General features: G+C 40.0%; 1 protein-coding gene across 6 annotated transcripts in view; it reads left to right on the top strand.

Moving 5' to 3' along the window:
- Positions 1–24,145, top strand: part of RCL1 (RNA terminal phosphate cyclase like 1) — a 185,552-nt gene that overhangs the window by 368 nt on the left and 161,039 nt on the right. For all 6 annotated transcript variants that reach the window (XM_086415248.1, XM_086415249.1, XM_086415254.1 and 3 more), the window contains exon 2: positions 22,518–22,589. In XM_086415248.1, the coding sequence (XP_086271374.1) occupies positions 22,518–22,589 (72 nt within the window). The remainder of the gene's footprint in view (positions 1–22,517; positions 22,590–24,145) is intronic.

Below are 24,145 nucleotides of genomic sequence, written 5' to 3'. Positions count from 1 at the left end.
GCCTCCGGGTTCCGTGGGCGCGTAGGGGGCTCGCAGCGCGTCGCCCCCACACCAGAACGCGCTTGAGGTTGTGGGGAGGCGGGGTCGCGCCCCGAGGACTGAGCTCTGGTGCGCGCGGCGCTCCGCGTCTCCCAGGCGCTGGTAGTAAACAGCTACACGTTTTCCAGCACTACGTGTTGCAACATATCCCAGGCATCGCCCCCTCGTTTGTCTTGAGTCTCTCTTGCTCTCGCTATTAACCTCTCAAAAGAGAGAAACAGTTTGTTGGACCGACATGTGATGAATGGGCAGATGAAAAGACGGAGAGAGATGTGGAGAGAGGGAAGTACCACTGGTTGGTATTGTCCCCTGTCCCAAAACAGGTCTCAGAAGCAGATGTCCCCTTGGTCGCCACCGGCTGTCCGTGTCGCCATGATTTCTCGGCCGCCCTCACACATCTCCTTGCGTGTGGATTAAAGAATTTTTAAAAATTCTTTGTTTATTTTCAGCCGTGACTGTGATTGGTTTGTGCAGGACAGAAGCTTTGAGATAAATTTTTAACAGTCATGGGCCTAATTGCCTTGACTTTAGTAAAGGGTTGGTGACAAGTGCTAAACTGTAGGCTTCAGAGCTCTCTTTTTGCCCTACAGGGTGAATAGGTGAAAAATAAGGCCCCATTTAAACCCATGTCAGGTTAACAGTGTCCGAATTTCAACTGGTCCCCTGGCATAAGACTCATATATTTAAAAGCTTCTGTCTGGTTATTCCGATTTGGAAAAATCACTTCAAGAAAAAAAGAAAACCTCTCTGCATGTTGAAGGAGAAGAGGGTTTGTGGTTGGTCCTGGGAGCTTTCTGGGCCCTGTTGGTGTGTTTGATTTTGCACTGGTTCCTATACTCGGTGACCAGCCCATTTCATCATCTGTCTGAATGCATTTTCTGGATGTTTCTGCCTCTCTTGAAGGGTGATTGGTTGCACATAAGGGGAAATGTCATGTCATTGATGGAGATAGAACGTTCGTAAGGAAGGAACCAGATGAACCTCTGTACCATGGAGGGGAACCTGGTGACAGTGAGAAAGGCTTCTGTTGGTACATGATTATTAGTGCCCTCACTGTCCTGAAGAAGTTGAGGGACCGCTAGCATGGTTTTTGCCAGGTGCTCTTCCTCTCAACATTTCTTAACCTTAATTTGGAGTCTGACTCTTGGGTGAAGCAATTGCTTGATTGCTCTACTCTGGCATTCCCTATCAACTCTCCCACTAGCCCCCTATATTAGCCTGCTGCTGCTAAGCTGCTAAGTCACGTCAGTTGTGTCCGACTCTGTGCGACCCCATAGACGGCAGCCCACCAGGCTCCCCTGTCCCTGGGATTCTTCAGGCAAGAACACTGGAGTGGGTTGCCATTTCCTTCTCCAATGCAGGAAAGTAAAAAGTAAAAGTGAAGTCGCTCAGTCGTGTCTGACTCTTAGCGACCCCATGGACTGCAGCCTACCAGGCTCCTCTGTCCATGGGATTTTCCAGGCAAGAGTACTGGAGTGGGGTGCCATTGCCTTCTCCATATATTAGCCTAGAGAACTCATAGCTACCTGGATGTGGTGTGAAGACAGGGTTCTAGGAACACTGGGGATAGCATTTTTAAATAGAAGTACTTTGGCTTCTATTTAAAGTACTCAGTGGTAAAGAATGGTGGCTCAGTGGTAAAGAATATGCCTGCCAATTCAGGAGACGTGGGTTCAGTCCTTGGGTGAAGGGGAAGGGGAAGATTCTCTGGAGGAGAAAATGGCAACTGACTCCAGTATTCTTGCCTGGAGAATCCCACGGACAGAGGAGCCAGGCAGGCTACAGTGCATAGGGTCACAAAGAGTCAGGCAAGACTGAGTGACTGAGCACACATTCATACATTAGCCTGTAGACCTGGGATTTCTAATGGAAATTGTGCCCATGAGATATAATTTAGTGATGTTTCCCTTTCTCCCTCCTGCACTGTTTGTGAGTATCTTTTCACTGCCACACACATGAATGGAGCTTGGGCACTTGGCATTTTCCTGAAAAGATACCAGACTCTGGTACCTGGGGACGGTAGTACTGGTTAGCAGAAGTGCTGGTATTATATGAGGAGCACTCTGTATAGCCTTATTTGCCTTACCTTATTAATATACTAGGGGGTAAAAAGAGACCCTTAATTTAGACCTTCTTGGCTAGATTCAAGGCCTCAGAAATTCTGTAGACATATACTTAATTTCTAAGAAGAGAACTAAGATATATGTATATACATGCATTCATAGAGAGAGAGAGAGAGATATATATATGTCATACATACATATGTAAGTGTATATACATGCACATATAAATACATGTTGCCCCAACACATGATGTGATCATAGTCATATGAGTCTGTAGTAGCTTCAATGGAGGTGTAGCCAACGAATGTCTTATCTGTCATCTGTCCCTTTCTGACTCTTCCTGACTTAGATTCTGAGAGTTAGAAAAAACTCATCATCTCCAATAAAATTTTGCAGCTCAAGTGCAAGAATTATATCTCCTGAAGGTGCTTACTTAAATATCTCCTCTGGTGTGAGCTTTGGAGTGTGGAGGTGGCGTCTCTGGAATAGTCATTCATAAAAGGTTCTTTGAGCCCCAGGTCGAGCATAGCTTTGTGGAGGTGTAAACATGAGAAGCTCATTGCTCCATTCTCAAGGAGCTTTCTGAAGAAGAGCTGAGAGAGTGAGTATCCTGAGTAACTTGAGGTAGGAAGTTGTAATGGGGCTCCTCAGAGTTAGAGCAACAGCGTGCCTAGAGGTTATGATGAAGACTCTCTGGATCTTCTGATCTGACCGGATAGGACTGAGATGGTGGCTTTGGGAATTGTTGCTGAAAGAAACAGCTTTTAAGTCAAAAAGTTCTTCATTTTCTTTATTTTGTGGAGGTGTGTACCCTCCGAGGTGGCACAGTGGTAAAGAATCTGCCTGCCAATGTAAGAGACGGAAGAGATGTGGGTTCTCTCCTTGGGTTGGGATGATCCCCTGGAATAGGAAATGACAACCCACTCTAGTGGGAAATTACATGAACAGAGAAGCGTGGCAGACTACAACACATGGGGTTGCAAAGAGTTGGACATGACTGAGCACACAAAGATGATGAATAAACTGTTCATTTGTCATGGTCATGGTAGGCTGGGAGTTGAGAGCTTGGGCTCAGTTAGATCTCTGTTTGAAATAGGGTTCTGCTTTTGCTATTAGCTATTGGAGCTCCTGAGCCTCAGTTTTTTTCATCTGTAAAGTGAGGCCATTACTACAACTTCAGAGGGTCATGTGAGAATTAAATGAAATAGTGCTTGAAAGTGCACTCAGCAGAGCCTGGTGTGTAACAAGAGTAAATATTAGCTGGTTTTATTTTTTGTAACTTCTGTTCACTGGTATAGTTCCCTTGTCTGGCATTCAAAATCTGTTCCTGCTTCTATATGGAAAATTTTCAAATATTTAATTGTACCTTCTCTGTTTTCTTTTCAGTCTAAAGGTTTCCTTTTAGGTGATGGCTTCCAAATATTTGTGTGTTATATGTATAATGTAGTGGTTCTTAGGCAGGAGCAGTTTTGCTCCCCGGGGATATTTGGCAGTGTTTGGAGACATTTTTGGTTGTCACAACTGAGAGTCTGCTCCTGGCACCTAGTGGGTGGAGCCCGGGGATGCCCCTAAACATCCCTACAGTGCACTGGACAGCTCCCCACACAAAGAACTATTCTGTGCAAAATACCAGTGCTGCTGTTGGAAAACCCTGCTCTACCAGACTTAACTGGGTGTCCCAGGTGGCTCCGTGGTAAACAGTCCACCTGCCAATGCAGGAGATGTGAGTTCAATCCCTGGGTAAGGAAGATCTGAAGAAAGGAATGGCAGCCCACTCCAGTGTTCTTGCCTGGGCAATTCCATGGACAGAGAAGCTTGGCAGGCTACAGTTCGTGGGGTCCCAGAAGAATCAGACACACTTAGTGACTAAACAACAGCAACAACTGAATATAATTGTTAAGCTTTTTCTTTTCTTCGTATCCGTAATGACTGGGAATAGCAGCATGAGGTACCAAGAAAACTGCAAACAGATTCAGAAGGGGATGAGACACAGCTGAAATTGTGATTTCAGCTGGATTTGTTAATCTCTTAAATAGAATATTTTTGTCTCCTCTGAACGAGGAATTGTAAATGATGAGAAGAATTTGAATCCCAAAGAAAGAAGATCCTGAAATAGTTTTTATTAATTATGCAGCTACAATGTATAATATTTACTTCACTTTTGAGGAACATGAACAATTATATTGCCTCGTTAGATTCTTTCCATCAGTGAGGAGGAAATAAATATTCTTCTGTTGTTGTTTTACTAAAGGTAAAAAGGCAAAACATGGTTAAGTAAGATAGCTGGTGAAGTTAAATATCTAGACAGTAACAGAGCCAGAAGCAGACGGCAGCCAGCTCCAGTCGGCAAGGCCTATTCTCCCAACCGACTGCTTGGTGGACTTGAGTGTTCCTCAGATTATAAAGCAGCTGTCCAAAGTGCTTCGGTTTCTGGATTTCACGAGGGCTGTATGCTGTAGGGTTCAGTTGAATTAACATTTTCTGGGTAAAGGTGAGGTCCATATGGAAAGAATTCACAAGAAAGATGATTTTTTAAAAGTGGGAATACAGAAATGATGGACTTGGGTAGGAGTCCTGATTTAGCACTTAGGACATGGGATTGCTGCTACCCATGTCCCTGAGTAGGTCACATGTTTGCTGTGAAACTGGAGAGAGGAGTTATTTGGTCCTCGGGGAGTGCTGCACGTGGCTTAACCAGATGAGTTTCTGAAAAAGGAGGGGTAAGTGAAATTTTAATAAAAAGAATCCTTTAAAATGTGCTGAGGAAACATGCCACATGGAGGTCCTTAAAGGTAAAATGTCTTTTGGCAAACTGATACATTGTTTTGGGGATAAATCTGGGTGTTCATGAATTGGATTTTGTAAAAGGATTGTAAGGGCAAATTATTTTTCTTCTCTGCTCTCAGTACTTCTGACACCAGATGTGTGGGGTTTCCTTTCCATACCAGGTAGTTGTCCAGTTCCCAGTGGACATTCACTGCTGCTGCTGCTAAGTTGCTTCAGTTGTGCCCGACTCTGTGTGACCCCATAGATGGCAGCCCACCAGGCTCCCCCGGCCCTGGGATTTTCCAGGCAAGAGTATTGGAGTGAGTTGCCATTGCCTTCTCCGGGACATTCACCGGGTGTGCTACAAATTTAACTCAATTGTGAACTACCTCGGTGGTGATAGCATCAAATCCCACAGGTTAAGGACTTAATCTCAAGTCTCAGTCACAAGCCCAGACCATTTATACTTCGTAGCAACCAGTTATAATTAGGGGGTTCCCAAACTCCCTCCTGAGGTCTAATAATTTGCTAAAATTATGTCTCATGAAGCTCAGGGAAATATTTATTTGCATTTACCAGTTTATAATAAAGGATATAAAAGATAAAGATGAGTAGTCAGATGAAGAGATACATAGGGTAGGTCCAGAAGAGTCCTGAAGTAGGGGCTTCCATCCCTGTGGAACGGTGGGGGTTTGTTAGTCTCCCAGAATGTGGATTTTTTTTGTTTTGTTTTAAACTAACATGAAGTTCTCTCCTTGTTCAAGAATTTTTACTAGGGCTTAATCTCCAGGCCTACCTCCATACCACACCACCCCCTGTAGAAGTTGGTAGGATTGAAAGTTCTAACCATCTAATCTTTTGGTTTTTTTGGTGACCAGCCCCATCCTGAGGCTGTCTTGGGGCTCTACCCTAAGTCACCTCAGCAGCATAAACTCAGGTGTGCTCAAAAGGGACTCTATGAATAGCTTTTAAAGTAGACCCCTGTCACTCTGGAACGTCCAAGGTTTTTTTTTTTTTTTATAGGAGGTCTGTGCTGGGAACAAAGACTAACTATATTTCTTATTATACCACAGGATGTACCTATACTTTATTTCAGTATGGTCTGGGACTCAAAGTTGTTGCTAATTAACTGGAATTGGGGGAGGCCTGGCCACTGTACTAATGATAAGCATAGAGTTTGTATTCCTACCAGTATTGAAGGAATGATTTAATTTCTTTACATTCTTGCCAGCATTTGGTGTCACTATTTTTAACTGTAGCCATTCTGATTAATGTGTAGTGCTGTCTTGCAGTTTAATTTGCACATTCCTAATGACTAATGATCCTGATGCTGGGAGGGGTTGGGGGCAGGAGGAGAAGGGGACAACAGAGGATGAGATGGCTGGATGGCATCACCGACTCGATGCACTCGATGCACCGACTCGATGCACATGAGTTTGGGTGAACTTGGGGAGTTGGTGATGGACAGGGAGGCCTGGTGTGCTGCGATTCATGGGGTCGAAAAGAGTTGGACTCGACTGAGCAACTGAACTGAACTGAACTGAACTGAATGGCTAATGATATTGAACAACATTTCATGTCTTTTGCCATTTTCTAGTAGGATTTTTCTGTTAAGTTTGAGAGTTCTTTACATATTCTAGTCCTTTGTCAAATATGTGGTTTCCTAGTTCCTAGTATTTTATCTCACTCTACAGCTTGCCTTTTTATACTGTAACATGGTCTTTTGCAGAGGGAAAGTTTTAATGAAATAGAATTTATCAAATTTTTCTTTTACTGCGTGTACCTTTGGTGAAAAGTTTAAGAACTGTTTGCCTAGCCCTAGACCTGAAGATTTTCTTTTTTTTTTTCCTGTAAATTTTATGGTTTTATATTTTATATTTAAGTTAATTTTTGTATGAAGTTTAAAACTTAGGTCAGTGTTCATTTTTTTGCTTATGAATGTCCAACTGCTCTAGCACCATTTGTACAAGTGGCTATCTTCCATTTAATCCCTTTTTAACAAATCACTTTGTTAAAAAAATATTGGGCATATTTGTGTGGGTCTCTTTCTGGGTTCTCTGTTCTGTTTCACTGACCTTTATGTCTGTCCCTTTGTCAGTACCACACTCTCATGATTTTTGTTGTTCAGTCTCTTAGTCATGTCTGACTCCTTGTGACCCCATGGACGGCAGCACACCAGGCTCCCCTGTCCTTCACTATCTCCTGAAGTTTGCTCAGATTCATGTTCATTGAGTCAATGATGCCGACCAACCATCTCATCCTCTGTTGCTTCCTTCTCCTTCTGCCCTCAGTCTTTCCCAGCATCAGGGTCTTTTGCAATGAGTTGGCTCTTCGCGTCAGGTGGCCAAAGTAGTGGACCTTCAGTTTCAGCATCAGTCCTTCCAGTGAATATTCAGGGTTGATTTCCTTTAGAATTGACTGGTTTGATTTCCTTGAAGTCCAAGGGACTCTCAAGAGTCTTCGCCAGCACCATAATTTGAAAGTATCCATTCTTCTGAGCTCAGTCTTCTTTATGGTCAAACTCTCACATCCATACATGACTACTGGAAAAACCATAGCTTTGACTCTACAGACCTCTGTCAGCAAGGTAATGTCTCTGCTTTTTAATACGCTGTCTAGGTTTGACATAGCTTTTCTTCCAGGGAACAAGTGTCTTTTATTTTCATGGCTGCAGTCACCATCCACAATGATTTTGGATCCCAAGAAAATAAAATCTGTCACCATTTCCACTTTCCCTCTGGTCTGTTTGCCATGGAGTGATGGGACTGGATGCCACGATCTTTGTTTTTTGAATGTTGAGTATTAAGTGAGCTTTTTTGCACTCCTCTTTCACGTTTGTCAAGAGGCTCTTTAGTTCCTCTTTGCTTTCGGCCATTAGGGTGCTGTCATCTTCCTATCTGAGGTTATAGGTATTTCTCCTGAAAATCTTGATTCTAGCTTGTGATTCATCCAGCTCCGCATTTCACATGATGTACTCTGTATTTAAGTTAAATAAGCAGGGTGACCATGTACAGCCTTGATGTATTCCTTTCCCAATTTGGAACCAGTCTGTTGTTCCATGTCCAGTTCTAACTGTTGCTTCTTAACCTGCCTACAGAATTCTCAGGAGGTGGGTCTGGTATTCCCATCTTTTAAGAGTTTTCCACAGTTTGTTGTGATCCACACAGTCAAAGCCTTTGGTGTAGTTAATAAAGCAAAAGTAGATGTTTTTCTGGCATTGTTATGTATATAATATTTGGGTGGGTTGGTCCGTTCAACTTTAGTCTTAATTTTCATGAGTATTTTAGTTATTCTAGTTCTTTGCCTTTTCATATAAAGTTTAGAATAATTTTGTCTTTATAAAAAATCATATTAGGATTTTGACAAGAACTATGTTAAACCTATATGATAGTTTAGGGAGAGTTATCATCTTTACTGTATTGAGTCTCCTAATCCATAAACATAATGTATCTTTGCATTTATTTAGATGTTTGTTTTCTTTCATCAACATCTGTAGTTTTTAGCATTTAAGTCCTGTACATGATTTGTTGATTTACACCTAAATGTCTCACTTTTTTGAGCAGTTGTAAATGATATCTGATTTAAAATTTTGGCCTCTATGTGTTCATTAATAGTATATAAAAAATACAATTTTTTTTTTCATGTTTGTCTTGTGTCCTGCAACCTTGGGCTTTCCTTGTGGCTAAGCTGGTAAAGAATCTGCCTGCAATGCAGGAGGCCTGGGTTTGATCCCTGGGTTGAGAAGATCCCCTGGAGAAAGGGAAGGCTACCCACTCCAGTATTCTGGCCTGGAGAATTCCATCGACTGTATAGTTAGTTCATGGGGTTGCAAAGTGCCAGACACTACTGAGTGACTCAATTCCTAGCCCTGCAACCTTGCTAAATTCATTTATAAGTTCTAAATGTGTAGTGGTTTTTCTTTTTTTGGTAGATTCTTTGGGATTTTTTTTTTCTTAGTTTTCTTTTTTTTTTAATTATTTTATTTTATTTTTTAACGTTACAGTATTGTATTGGTTTTGCCGTATATCAACATGAATCCGCCACAGGTATACACATGTGGACAGTCATGTCATCTATAACTTGGAACAGTTTTATTTCTTCTTTTCTGAAATTTATACCTTTTATTACCCCCTTATTGCACAGAGTAGGACTTCTAACACTATGTTAAATAAGAGTAATGAGACCAAACTTCGTTACTTTGTTCCCTGTCTTAGGAAACAAGTGTTTTGCCACAAAGTATAATGTTAGCTGTATATTTTTTTTAGATTTTTTTTTAATCAAGTTGAGAAAGTTCGCTTCTGTTTTCTAAGATTTGTACATGTTTATGAATGAGTGTTGTATTTTATCAAATGCACTTTTTGTACCACTTATGTGATCTTGTGATTTCTCTTGTTTAGTCTGTTAATATGGTTTATTTCATTGAATGATTTTCAAATATTGAAGCATCCTTGCATTATGGAAATAAACCCTACTGGTCATGATGTGTAATTCTTTTTTATATTACTGGATTTTATTTTCTAACATTTTGTTACAGATTTTTTCATATATATTCATAAATGATACTCATTTGTGGACTTCCCTGGTGGCTCAGATGGTAAAGAATCTCCCTGAAATTCAGGAGACCCAAGTTCGATCCCTGGGTCAGGAAGGTCCCCTGGAGAAGGAAATGGCAACCCACTCCAGTATTCTTGTCTTGAGAATTCCATGGACAGAGGACCTGGTGGGCTACAGTCCATGTAGTTTCCTATTTTTGTACTCTTAGTCTGATTTTGATAATTTAAATAAGAATATACTAGTTTAACGGAGAAGGCAGTGGCACCCCACTTCAGTACTCTTGTCTGGAAAATCCCACGGACGGAGGAGCCTGGAAAGCTGCAGTCCATGGGGTCGCTGAGGGTTGGACACGACTGAGCGACTTCAGTTTCACTTTTCACTTTCATGCATTGGAGAAGGAAATGGCAACCCACTCCAGTGTTCTTGCCTGGAGAATCCCAGGGACAGGGGAGCCTGGTGGGCTGCCGTCTATGGGGTCACACAGAGTTGTACACGACTGAAGTGACTTAGCAGCAGCATACTAGTTTAAAATAAATTGGAAACTGTTTCTTTGTTTTCTAGAAGAGATTGTGTAGAATTGATTTTAGTTCTTTAAACATTTGGTATAATTCTCCAATGAAACCATAAAGGCCTAGAGATTTCTTTTGGGGGAGTTTTAAAGAATATATTTTCAATTTCCTGAATGGTTATAGGGTCATTTAAATTACCCATTTTGTATGATGAGTTGTGGTAGTTTGTGTTTTTTGGAGAAATGGTCCATTTCATCTAAATTGTTTTATATATGTAGAGTTCATAGTTCTTTCTTATTGTGCTTTTGATGCCTGGAGGTTCTGCATTGATATTCCCTGTTTCCTGATAAACTATTGATTTGTGTCTTTTTTTTTTCTGTGTTGCTAGAAATTTGGGATTATTTTCTTAAAGAACCAGCTATTTCACTAATTTTTTCCCCCCATTTTTCTTGTTTTCAATTTCATCTGTCTCTGCTATTTTTATTATTTTCTTCATTTGCTTTGGATTTATTTTGTTCTTTTTCTAAATTGAGGTGAGACAGATTATTGGAAACCTTTTCTCTTTTGTAATATAGGCATTTAGTACAATAAACTTCCTCTCAACACAGCTTTAGCTGAGTCCCGTGAATTTTCAGTGTGTCATATTTTAATTTTCATTTAGTTGAATATGTTTTTTCTTGCCTTTAAAACTTCCTCTTTGATCCATGGATTATTTACAAGTGTGTTGTTTAACTTCCAAGTGTTGAATATTTTCCCGTTATCATTTTGTTATTGATATAAGTTTGATTCCATTATGTTTAGGGAACGTGCTCTGTATATTTCAATTACTTTAAATTTCTTGAGGTTTCTTAAAGCCCCAAGATACCATTATCTTGGTGTGTGTTCATTGTGCACTTGGAAAGAATGTATATTCTGTTCTGTGAGTTGGGTGATATGTAGATGTTGATTAGAATTGCTTGGTGGAATTGCTGAGTTCTTGATTCTGTCAGAACAGTTTTAGCTTCATATATTTTGCAGCTATTTGTTGTTTGGTGCATGTAGGTTTGCTCTGTCTTCTTGGTGGATTGACCCTTTGAGTATTATGCAGTGTTGTCCTACTCTGCTTTGAGTAATTTTCTAAGGTGGAGGAAATATTTCAGTGCATTAGGCTTAGAGAGGGGTCGGTTCAGTTCAGTTCAGTTGCTCAGTTGTGTCAGAGAAGGGTCACTTCCTCTCTGTTTGAAGAAAAAGACTAAAACTGAGAAGGTTGGATACAAATAGAATACTTGAAGATGCTAAAAACAGCATAAATCAGAAAAATAAGCTGTGTTTTGTTGATTTCATTTCTTCAAAGGTTTTTATATGAGCAAGATAAAATATCCAGGAAAATTTGAAGGTAGGAGGCAAAAAAAGTAATCTTCAGTGTTGGTTGTTTTAAATAGAGCACCACAGTTCAAAAGCATCAATTCTTCAGTGCTCAGCTTTCTTTATAGTCCAGCTCTCACATCCATACATGACCACTGGAAAAACCATAGCTTTAACTAGATGGACCTTTGTTGGCAAAGTAATGTTTCAGCTTTTTAATAAGCTGTCTAGATTGGTCATAACTTTTCTTCCATGGAGCAAGCATCTTGTAATTTCATGGCTGCAGTCACCATCTGCAGTGCTTTTGGAGCCCCCCAAAATAAAATCTGTCACTGTTTCCATTGTTGCCCCATCTATTTGCCATCAAGTGATGGGGCCAGATGCCATGATCTTCGTTTTTGAATATTGAGGTCTAAGCCAACTTTTTCACTCTCCTCTTTCACTTTCATCAAGAGGCTCTTTAGTTCTTCTTTGCTTCCTGCCAAAAGGGTGGTGTCATCTGCATATCTGAGATTATTGATACTTCTCCCAGCAGTCTTGATTCCAGCTTGTGCTTCATCCAGCCTGCCATTTCACATGATGTACTCTGCATAGAAGTTAAATAAGCAGGGTGACAATATACAGCCTTGCCGTACTCCTTTTCCGATTTTGAACCAGTCTGTTGTTCCATGTCTAGTTCTAACTGTTGCTTCCTGACCTGCATACAGATTTCTCAGGAGGCAGGTCAGGTGGTCTCGTATTCCCATCTCTTTCAGAATTTTCCACAGTTAGTTGTGATCCACACAGTCAAAAGCTTTGGCATAGTCAATAAAGCAGAAAGAGATGTTTTTCTGAAACTCTTGCTTTTTCCATGATCCAGCAGATGTTGACAATTTGATTTCTGGTTCCTCTGCCTTTTCTAAAACCAGCTTGAACATCTGGAAGTTCACAGTTCACATACTATTGAAGCCTGGCTTGGAGAATTTTGAGCATTACTTTACTAGCATGTGAGATGAGTGCAATTGTGCAGTAGTTTGAGCATTCTTTGGCATGGCCTTTCTTTGGGATTGGAATGAGAACTGACCTTTTCTAGTCCTGTGACCACTGCTGAGTTTTCCAAATTTGCTGACATATTGAATGCAGCACTTTCATAGCATCATCTTTTAGTACTTGAAATAGCTCAACTGGAATTCCATCACCTCCACGAGCTTTGTTCATAGTGATGCTTCTGAAGGCCCACTTGACTTCACATTCCAGGATGTCTGGCTCTAGGTGAGTGATCACACCATAGTGATTATCTGGGTCATGAAGATCTTTTTTCGTATAGTTCTTCTGTGTATTCTTACCACCTCTTCTTAATATCTTCTGCTTCTGTTAGGTCCCTACCATTTCTGTCCTTTATTGAGCCCATCTTTGCATGAAAAGTTCCCTTGGTATCTCTAATTTTCTTGAAGAGATCTCTAGTCTTTCCTGTTCTATTGTTTTCCTCTATTTCTTTGTACTGATCACTTAGGAATGTTTTCTTATCTCTCCTTGCTATTCTTTAGAACTCTGCATTCAGATAGATATATCTTTCCTTTCCTCCTTTTGCTTTTTGCTTCCCTTCTTTTCTCAGCTATGTGGAAGGCCTCCTCAGACAACCATTTTGCCTTTTTGCATTTCTTCTTCTTGGGGATGGTTTTGATCACCGCCTCCTGTACAATGTCATGAACCTCTGTCCATAGTTCTTCAGGCACTCTATCAGACTTAATCCCTTGAATCTATTCGTCACTTCCACTGTATAATTGTAAGGGATCTGATTTATGTCATACCTGAATGGTCTAGTGGTTTTCCCTATTTTCTTCAATTTAAGTCTGAATTTTGCAGTAAGGAGTTCATGATCTGAGCCACAGTCAGTTCCTTGACTTGTTTTTGCTAAGTGTATAGAGATTCTCCACCTTTGGCTGCAAAGAATATAACCAATCTGATTTCAGTATTGACCATCTGGTGATGTCAATGTATAGAGTTGTCTCTTCTGTTGTTGGAAGAAGAACATTAAGAGACATATCAATTTTATCAAAATATATGGGAGCCTACCAAAGAAAAATTTACCATTCTAAACACTTTGGTAATTAAGAAGAAAACAACAGAACAATGAACTGAGATATTTAGAAATGGAACAAATTTACAAGCCAAAAACGAAATGAAAATATTTTAAAGGAAGAGATAAACAAAATGGAAAATAGCAAAAGACATCAAGTTAATTCATTAAAAAAATACAAAACAAATCAATAGACTCATTCATTTGTAAAAGGAAAGAAAGTATGAATTAATAAAATAAAAAATGTAATTAATGTAAAAGATCAGGAACATTTGTGGTAGACTATTCTCTATTATTTACTGATACATTTGGAATTGACATAGTTATGTAAAAAGATAACAAATCAAAATAGATAAAATGAAAATTTTAAAGACACCCAAAGATAAAACCAAAACAAAAGGAATGCAAAAATTCACCAAGTAATATATAGAAAAGAGCACTGAAGTTGCTAGAAAATTTCCCCCAATATTCAATGAAAAATAATTCTTATTATTTTACACATTCCAAAGAACAAAAAAGAATGTATAGAGATGACTTCTGGAGAAAGCAATGGCACCCCACTCCAGTACTTTTGCCTGGAAAATCCCATGAACGGAGGAGCCTGGTGGGCTACAGTCCATGGGGTCCCTAAGAGTCGGACACGACTGAGCGACTTCACTTTCACTTTTCACTTTCATGCATTGGAGAAGGAAATGGCAACCCACTCCAGTGTTCTTGCCTGGAGAATCCCAGGGGAGGGAGAGCCTGGTGGGCTGCCGTCTATGGGGTCGCACAGAGTCAGACACGACTGAAGTGACTCAGCAGCAGCAGAGATGACTTCAGTTGTAGGGTACTTAAGAGCACCACACACAAAAAAATTAAATTACAAAATAACCTCATTTAATGAGGCCAAATGAAAAGCCCTAAATAAATCTTTAAAAAATAGATCATAACAAATTTTTAAACTATCCAGTATGATTAGGAAGGGTACATCTCAAGAATTGGCTACAGATAAAACACATGGAAAAGTATAACATAATTAAATGTAAGGTTAAACACAAAAATGAGGGGAAAAAAAATCACATAACCAACTTAACTGCTACTGAAAAGACACCTGACAAAATTGAACGTCCATCTCTCAGTAAACTGTTTCAAAAACCATGAAGAATAAATTTATCAGATGTAGTGGTTTCCACATGAATATAGAAGTTCAAGGAGAACATCTTCATGAGCTTGATGAAGGCAAAGATTTCCTTAAAAGGCCACAGAAAGATTTATAAATTGGGTTCTCACACACTAGCAAAGTAATGCTCAAAATTCTCCAAGCCAGGCTTCAACAGTACGTGAACCGTGAACTTCCAGATGTTCAAGCTTGTTTTAGAAAAGGCAGAGGAATCAGAAATCAAATTGCCAACATCCACTGGATCATAAAAAAAGCAAGAGTTTCAGAAAAACATCTCTTTCTGCTTTATTGACTATGCCAAAGCTTTTGACTGTGTGGATCACAACTAACTGTGGAAAATTCTGAAAGAGATGGGAATACAAGACCACCTGACCTGCCTCCTGAGAAATCTGTATGCAGGTCAGGAAGCAACAGTTAGAACTGGACATGAACAACAGACTGGTTCAAAATCGGAAAAGGAGTACGGCAAGGCTGTATATTGTCACCCTGCTTATTTAACTTCTATGCAGAGTACATCATGTGAAATGGCAGGCTGGATGAAGCACAAGCTGGAATCAAGACTGCTGGGAGAAGTATCAATAATCTCAGATATGCAGATGACACCACCCTTTTGGCAGGAAGCAAAGAAGAACTAAAGAACCTCTTGATGAAAGTGAAAGAGGAGAGTGAAAAAATTGGCTTAGACCTCAACATTCAAAAACGAAGATCATGGCATCTGGCCCTATCACTTGATGGCAAAAAGATGGGGCAACAATGGAAACAGTGACATTTTATTTTGGGGGGCTCCAAAAGCACTGCAGATGGTGACTGCAGCCATGAAATTACAAGATGCTTGCTCCATGGAAGAAAAGTTATGACCAATCTAGACAGCTTATTAAAAAGCTGAAACATTACTTTGCCAACAAAGGTCCATCTAGTCAAAGCTGTGGTTTTTCCAGTGGTCATGTATGGTTGTGAGTTGGACTATAAAGAAAGCTGAGCACTGAAGTATTGATGCTTTTGAACTGTGGTGTTGGAGAAGACTCTTGAGAGTCCCTTGGACTGCAAGGATATCCAGCCAGTCCATGCTGAAGGAAATCAGTCCTGAATATTCAATGGAAGGACTGATGCTGAAGCTGAAACTCCAATACTTTGGCTACCTGATGCGAAGACCTGATTCATTTTAAAAGACCCTGCTGCTGGGAAAGATTGAAGGCAGGAGGAGAAGGGGATGACAGAGGATGAGATGGTTGGATGTCATCACTGACTTGATGGACACGAGTTTGAGCAAGCTCTGGGAGTTGATTATGGACAGTGAAGCCTGGTGTGCTGTAGTCCACGGGACTGCAAAGAGTCAGACATGACTGAGCCACTGAACTGAACTCACATGATGTATAATTTAGGAAAGATGGGATGTATGTAAGGTCAAATTACTTATTATTTGTCACATTCTGCATAATTATATAAAATATGTAAATGCCTTATATATATATTATTTCCAAGTGAGTGAACATCCTTTAATTTATTCTGAGACTTGGGTATATATTTGTAATTTCTACCTTTTTTGGATTAAATGTTGAAAATAGTAAGTCCTAATTTCATGTGTTAATAGTTTGCTGTCTTTTCTTTTAGTTCTGTCTCTGACAGAATTGTAATCACACTGTATATATTACTTAAAATTTGTTTTCCTCAAAATAGTGTGAACATTTTCTTTTGTAATTAAGCAGTTATTTAAAAAATGATGGCTATGTTGTATTATAAAGACCTTTCATAGGCTATTTAATGAGAGCAGTGTTTATTGGTTCTTTAAATTGTATTACAGTACCTTTATTTGTTTTTTTAAATTTAATTTTTATGTATTTTTTAAAAATGTGTACACATGACATGAAATTCAAAACAAACAAAGCGGTTTACAAAGTCTGTCTGTTTCTTTCTCAATCTTCCTTCCGTGTGAAGCAACCAGTGTTGTTGGTTTGCTGTGTTTCTTTTCACGACTCTTTTTTTCTTTCCATAAATAAGCAAATAGGTACTGTTTCCTTTCTCAGACAGAGGCCATTTGCATCTTACTTTTTTCCCAGTCAATATACTATAGAGATGATTCATATCAGTGTATGAAAAATCTCACTAATTTGATAGCTGCTGAGTGTTCCAGTATATAGATGTGTCATAATTTATTTGAGTCATTACAATACTTTTAAGTTGAATTTGTTTCTTGAGATTTGCTCCTTGTTTTTAAAGGGTAGATCTTTGGATTGTATTCCCTTTTTCAGTCCCCTCCTTTAAGAAATGGCTTTTTGCCTTTCTTTGGTGAGGAATGGGTCAGGCTTAGTGTCAATATTGAGTGCCACTAAGTCCTCATGTATGGATGTGAGAGTTGGACTGTGAAGAAAGCTGAGTGCCGAAGAATTGATGCTTTTGAACTGTAGTGTTGGAGAAGACTCTTGAGAGTCCCTTGGACTGCAAGGAGATCCAACCAGTACATTCTGAAGGAGATCACCCCTGGGATTTCTTTGGAGGGAATGATGCTGAAGCTGAAACTCCAGTACTTTGACCACCTCATGCGAAGAGTTGACTCATTGGAAAAAACTCTGATGCTGGGAGGGATTGGGGGCAGGAGGAGAAGGGGACGACAGAGGATGAGATGGCTGGATGGTATCACTGACTCGATGGACGTGAGTCTCAGTGAACTCCGGGAGTTGGTGATGGACAGGGAGGCCTGGTGTTCTGCGATTCATGGGGTCGCAGAGTCGGATGTGACTGAGCAACTGAACTGAACTGAACTGAAGTCTTCTAGAAGTTACCAACCCCTTTAAAGAAATGAAGAACTCCCTTCTTTGGGGGTCTAGGGAAGGGAGGTCATTATGTATGGGAGGTAGTATTTAAGGAATCCTGAAATTAAAGGTCTTAAATGGGACAATTTTGTTGAAAGTGTGAAGTACAATAACATGAAAAATTCATAAAACATAAAAGTAGTTCTCATAGGATTATAAAATGAGCATCCGTGTGATGCCATCCAGGTCAAGAAAGAGAGCATTGTGCACACCTTCACTGACCTGCTTTATTTACCTCTCCCTTCCATGCCCCTAGTGGTAGCCAGTCTCCTGACCATTGTGGCGTTCATGTTGATTCTCCTTATAGCTGTGTAACCTAATTATGTATTCTTAAACCATCTAGTAAAATTGTGCTTTTGGGGGGGAACTTCCTCCCTAATGCTCAATATCTGAAATTCTGTACTCCTAGGAGCAGTCTTGAAGAAGTGAGGTGGCAGGGAATCCTACACATCTTGTTTTAACGAAGTTTGAGGCTTCAGTCTGACTATTATTAGGCGAACTTGAAATCTTTTTCGTACCAGGTGATGGAGCTGTATCTTCACTGTTACTAGGATTCAGGAACTAGCTCTGCATTGGGTCTTTGAGGTACGGCGTCTAAAGCACCTGTTTACTGTGATCTGGGGATGGTTTTTGTCTGGAGGTCTTCATAAGTGCTCATTTTCTTCCTACTTGTGTTCCTCTGCTGGACATTTTAAACTGTGTTCATGCTCAAGAGCCCCTGTGGATTGCAAAAAAAAAAAAACAAAAACACCCTACTTTCAAAGTAATTTTTTGTTTTCTTTTCTTTACTAATTTATAAAAGCTATGGGGTTTATAATCTTGGACTTTATTCATAAATGCTTGTTTGTCTCACCCATTTAGGCAGCCTGAAAGCTTGAGCAGGTCAAGTTTTCTTTTTTTGTGCAGAATACCTCGCATTTTCTATAAACATAGGTAGACAGTGGCATGGCATTAATACATCCTGCCTACATTAAAACATACAATATTCTATATAAAAGACCATAGAAATAATATGTAGTTCAATTTTGTAGCTGACTTAACCTTTCAACTTTCGTGGTGCTACTTCTACGTAACCCAATACATATACAAGTATATATTGAACTGAGACTAAAATTTCATGAACAGCACCCTTACTATGTAACTGATAGTGTTTATTCTGTTCTAATTTCATTAAAGATAAATGTTGACTGGGGACTCATTAAGTCATCTGCAGGACCTTCAGTAAATCAATTGAAAGGTAGTATGATTTTCTAGAGGAGGAGGTTAGCTTTGAGAGATTAAACTGAGTGAGGCAAACCCAGCCCTGGTTTGGTTTTATAGAGAAGGGCAGACTTGGGTTCAAGTCTTCACTGTGCCAGTTGGGCCTTAGCCTTCTGTAAAACTGGAAGCACTTCCTGCTTAGTGGTTATGAGGATTAATATAATGTAAGCATTAACACACAGCTTCTGTTATTAGCCATTATGCCTTATTTCAGGACTTAAGGGAGCTTCTCTGACTTCTAGCCTAGTGCTCTTTGTACAGATTGCAGAATTTGCTGTAACAGGAGTTATGGGACAGCGTTAAGTAACAACAGGTGGATGGGAATTGCTTCGTTGATCTGCTCACCCTTTGGGATCAGTTTAGGTTACTGTTAAGGTCTGTGCTCTCAAACTCTGCTGGTTTATTAGAGGAGTAGGAACTGCCTGACGAAAAAGGCAGTAACAGCCCACTGCAGTACTCTTGCCTGGAAAATCCCATGGATGGAGGAGCCTGGTAGGCTGCAGTCCATGGGGTCGCTAAGAGTTGGACACGGAGTGACTTCACTTTCACTTTTCACTTTTATGCATTGGAGAAGGAAATGGCAACCCACTCCAGTGTTCTTGCCTGGAGAATCCCAGGGACGGGGGAGCCTGGTGGGCTGCCGTCTATGGGGTCACACAGAGTTGGACTCGACTTAGCAGCAGCAGCAGGAACTGCCTGAAAGCATCAGGCAGTCACCATGCCTTCAGTATAGAAGACTTGGTCTTCCTGTTTCCGTTCATGGGAGGGATGTTGAAGCTAAAGCTCTGTGTGTGTGTGTGTGTGTGTGTGTGTGTGTGTGTGAAAGAAAGAAGAAGTGAAGTCACTCAGTCACTCCATGTGACCCCATGGACTGTAGCCCAGCAGGCTCCTCCGTCTACGGGATTTTCCAGGCAAGAATACTGTAGTGGGTTGTATGTATATAATATCAATTCAGGAGAACAGAGAACATATACTTCTGATTCTTCTCTCTGTCTTTTCATATTTCACATTTACAATCTACCCCCTCATGTTTTAGAGAATAACCCAGCTTTTGTATTTTTTTTAATTAATTTTTTTATCGAAGGATAATTGCTTTACAGAATTTTGTTTTCTGCCAAACTCAACAGCTTTGATAACAATTTATTCATAAAAGTAACTGAAGCAATTTTTTTATTTTATTTTATTTTATTTTTAAACTTTACATAATTGTATTAGTTTTGCCAAATATCAAAATGAATCTGCCACAGGCATACATGTGTTCCCCATCCTGAACCCTCCTCCCTCCTCCCTCCCCACACCATCCCTCTGGGTCGTCCCAGTGCACCAGCCCCAAGCATCCAGTATTGCGCATCGAACCTGGACTGGCAACTCGTTTCTTACATGATATTCTACATGTTTCAATGTCACTCTCCCAAATCTTCCCACCCTCTCCCTCTCCCACAGAGTCCATAAGACTGTTCTATACATCAGTGTCTCTTTTGCTGTCTCGTACACCAGGTTATTGTTACCATCTTTCTAAATTCCATATATATGCGTTAGTATACTGTATTTCTGTTTTTCCTTCTGGCTTACTTCACTCTGTATAATAGGCTCCAGTTTCATCCACCTCATTAGAACTGATTCAAATGTATTCTTTTTAATGGCTGAGTAATACTCCATTGTGTATATGTACCACAGCTTTCTTATCCATTCATCTGCTGATGGACATCTAGGTTGCTTCCATGTCCTGGCTATTATAAACAGTGCTGCGATGAACATTGGGGTACATATGTCTCTTTCCCTTCTGGTTTCCTCAGTGTGTATGCCCAGCAGTGCGATTGCTGGATCATAAGGCAGTTCTATTTCCAGTTTTTTAAGGAATCTCCACACTGTTCTCCATAGTGGTTGTACTAGTTTGCATTCCCACCAACAGTGTAAGAGGGTTCCCTTTTCTCCACACCCTCTCCAGCACTTATTATTTGTAGACTTTTGGATCGCAGCCATTCTGACTGGTGTGAAATGGTACCTCATAGTGGTTTTGATTTGCATTTCTCTGATAATGAGTGATGTTGAGCATCTTTTCATGTGTTTGTTAGCCATCTGTATGTCTTCTTTGGAGAAATGTCTATTTAGTTCTTTGGCCCATTTTTTGATTGGGTCATTTATTTTTCTGGAGTTGAGCTGTAGGAGTTGCTTGTATATTTTTGAGATGAGTTGTTTGTCAGTTGCTTCATTTGCTATTATTTTCTCCCATTCTGAAGGCTGCCTTTTCACCTTGCTAATAGTTTCATTTGATTTGCAGAAGCTTTTAAGGTTAATTAGGTCCCATTTGTTTATTTTTACTTTTATTTCCAATATTCTGGGAGTTGGGTCACAGAGGATCCTGCTGTGATGTATGTCAGAGAGTGTTTTGCCTATGTTCTCCTCTAGGAGTTTTATAGTTTCTGGTCTTACGTTTAGATCTTTAATCCATTTTGAGTTTATTTTTGTGTATGGTGTTAGAGAGTGGTCTAGTTTCATTCTTTTACACGTGGTTGACCAGATTTCCCAGCACCACTTGTTAAAGAGATTGTCTTTAATCCATTGTATATTCTTGCCTCCTTTGTCAAAGATAAGGTGTCCATATGTGCGTGGATTTATCTCTGGGCTTTCTATTTTATTCCATTGATCTATATATCTGTCTTTGTGCCAGTACCATACTGTCTTGATAACTGTGGCTTTGTAGTAGAGCCTGAAGTCAGGTAGGTTGATTCCTCCAGTTCCATTCTTCTTTCTCAAGATCGCTTTGGCTATTCGAGGTTTTTTGTTTTTCCATACAAATTCTGAAATTATTTGTTCCAGCTCTGTGAAGAATACTGTTGGTAGCTTGATAGGGATTGCGTTGAATCTATAAATTGCTTTGGGTAGTATACTCATTTTCACTATATTGATTCTTCCAATCCATGAACATGGTATATTTCTCCATCTATTAGTGTCCTCTTTGATTTCTTTCACCAGTGTTTTATAGTTTTTTATATATAGGTCTTTAGTTTCTTTAGGTAGATATATTCCTAAGTATTTTATTCTTTCCGTTTGAAGCAATTTTTTTTTTTGAAGCATATTTAAACAAAAATTCATATAAAATGCTACTGTGAAGAGAAACCTATTTATTAACATTTGGTGTTTTTTTCTTCTAATCTTTTTCATGCATTAAAAAAGTGACAATAATACTGTATATTCAGGTACCTTGTAATAAAATTAAAAACTGAACTGATTAGAAAGTTCTAGATCAATAAGATGATAGAGGAAGGGAGAAAGGGCACTTTGTTGAATGAGAGAGGCAGTGACCTTTTACTGTCTCTGAGATTGAAGGGTATTCTGCAGCAAGTAAGAGTTTGACTTTAAAACTCTTTCCTGCTTTCTATCCTTTCTCTCATTTGGCACACACTCCTGAGATCAGAACAAATGGGTGTTATGCTGCTGAAATTAATATCCCATTAGATTGCTGGTAGAGTTCCTATTTTTTGGTGGAATACAAAAACTGAGTTGTTTTTAATAGTTCTACTAAACGTACATATGGGCTTCCTAGGTGGCTCAGTGGTAAAGAATCTGCCTGCCAGTGCAGGAGATGCAAGGGACACGAGTTCGATTCCTGGGTTGGGAAGATTCCCCTGGAGAAGGAAATGACAACTCACTCTACTACTCTTGCCTGGGATATCCCACGGACAGAGGAGCCCAGTGGGCCAAGTCCATAGGGTTGCAAAAGAGTTGGACGCTACTTAGCGACTGAACAACAGCAACAGCAAAACATACGAATGCTAGTCAGTGCTTCTCAACTGCTTCAGATTCCTTAGCCAGTGTGCTCACCCAGGTCCTGTGAAGAACCCAGTGTGATGCAGGAAGTAACCTACCCTGCACTGCAGCACTTGGATGGGATCTGCTGTCTGAAAATGACCTAATTGGAGGCCAATCAGTTTTCTTTTCTCCCCACAGATTTTGAAGCCAGCTTCATAAGACTGTTGGACAAAGTAACTAATGGTTCTCGAATTGAAATAAACCAAACAGGTAAGCTCCTTTTCTTCCCATTCCTGAAAGCACTTACATGTACTACTTAAATATTCCTCTGTTACTCACTCTTTTTGATGGTATAAATATTGTATTTGAATGGAAAGACCCAGTTTCCTGTCTGTGATATGATTGTCTGAAGATAGTATGTGATATTGCCAATTTAAGGGACATATATTTGACTTAAGGAAGTGAGAAGAGTGAAAATTTCAGATAAACAGGCAAGCACCTCCTCTCTTTTAAACAATAGAAGTGTTTTATACCTAACTTTATGTACAGCTTTTCAGTGTCCATGTAGCTTATGTTGTCACAATAAAATCTTACAACAAACTCTGAGGTAGCTGTATGTGATGAATTTTAATTTTTTTTATTTTGTCTTTTAAAATAAGTTTATATAAGTATATGCAAAAAATGTGAAAATCCCTTCACCTGTTTCCCCTTCCATTCACTCTCCCAGGGGCAGCCATGGGGACTTTGTCCTGGTCTCCTTTGTATGTATTTGCTTCCATGGGCACTTCTGTATCTCAAACCATCAACAGGATCAGGCTGTTCATGCTGTTCTGCAGCCAGCTGTTTTTTATCAGCACAGATGTCTCAGGGAATTTGCTTGCCAGGCACATGCAGGTCCATCTCAATTTTTCAGTGGCATTACATTGTATTCTGTTGTATGGATACATGATAACTTATTTGACTGTTCCCTGCTGATAAACATTTAGGTTGTTTCTAGCTTTTTGTCTAGTTTTTTTTTTTTCCTTCTTTTTTTTTGCTATTAGAAACTGTTATCTACATTGTATAGGTGATCATGGCAAACATGCTTTGATTGTCTCCATGAGCTATGTGCCTTTGGACATGTATTCAACAGAGGAAACTGAACTTTTCTATGTGTTTTCTGTTAAGGGAGAAACATGTATTCAACAGAGGAAACTGAACTTTTCTGTATGTTGGCTCTGTTAAGGGAGAAGACAAGCTTGGCTTTATAAGTGGCCATGGGACTTGATCTGTAGCTGCATTCAGCCATACCTCACAGAGAACAGGTTTCAGGAGTAAAACATCAGATGCCCTTTGCAAGCTATGATTCCTTTAGTCTTTCTTGATTCCTTTACTTTGAAATTGCTGGGGATGTTTTCAGTGGTTTTTATTGGTGATTCAGAGGACAAGAAATTCTGTTGTTTTGGGGTCATATCTGTTGTTTATGGTCATATCCATAAAACCCGAGACTGCGAGCCACGCAGCAGAGCAGTTCTCCTGGATTCCCTTACCCTACTGCTCTCCACCCGGGTGCCCTTTCCCAATAAAATCTCTTGCTTTGTCAGCACATGTGTCTCCTCAGACAATTCATTTCCAAGTGTTAGACAAGAGCCCAGTTTTGGGCCCTGGAAGGGGTCTGCCTTCCTGCAACAAATGGCGACTCTGGTGGGACTCTTCTTCTCTGAGACCAACATCCTGACCACTCGGGGTACTCAGGGGCCAGCTTGCCTGCCAATGGACCAGACCCAGTGGCCGCAACTGGGACCCTTTTGTCCCTGGTCTCCTCCTGACCTGGACAACTGGCCAGA

This window comes from Bos grunniens, chromosome 8 (genome assembly GCF_055505025.1).
Source record: "Bos grunniens cultivar Pamir isolate PY7600 chromosome 8, Bosgru_T2T1.0, whole genome shotgun sequence".
NCBI classification, from domain to species: domain Eukaryota; kingdom Metazoa; phylum Chordata; class Mammalia; order Artiodactyla; family Bovidae; genus Bos; species Bos grunniens.
Note: the sequence above shows the minus strand (reverse complement) of the source record. Positions and strands in the feature narration are given on the sequence as shown.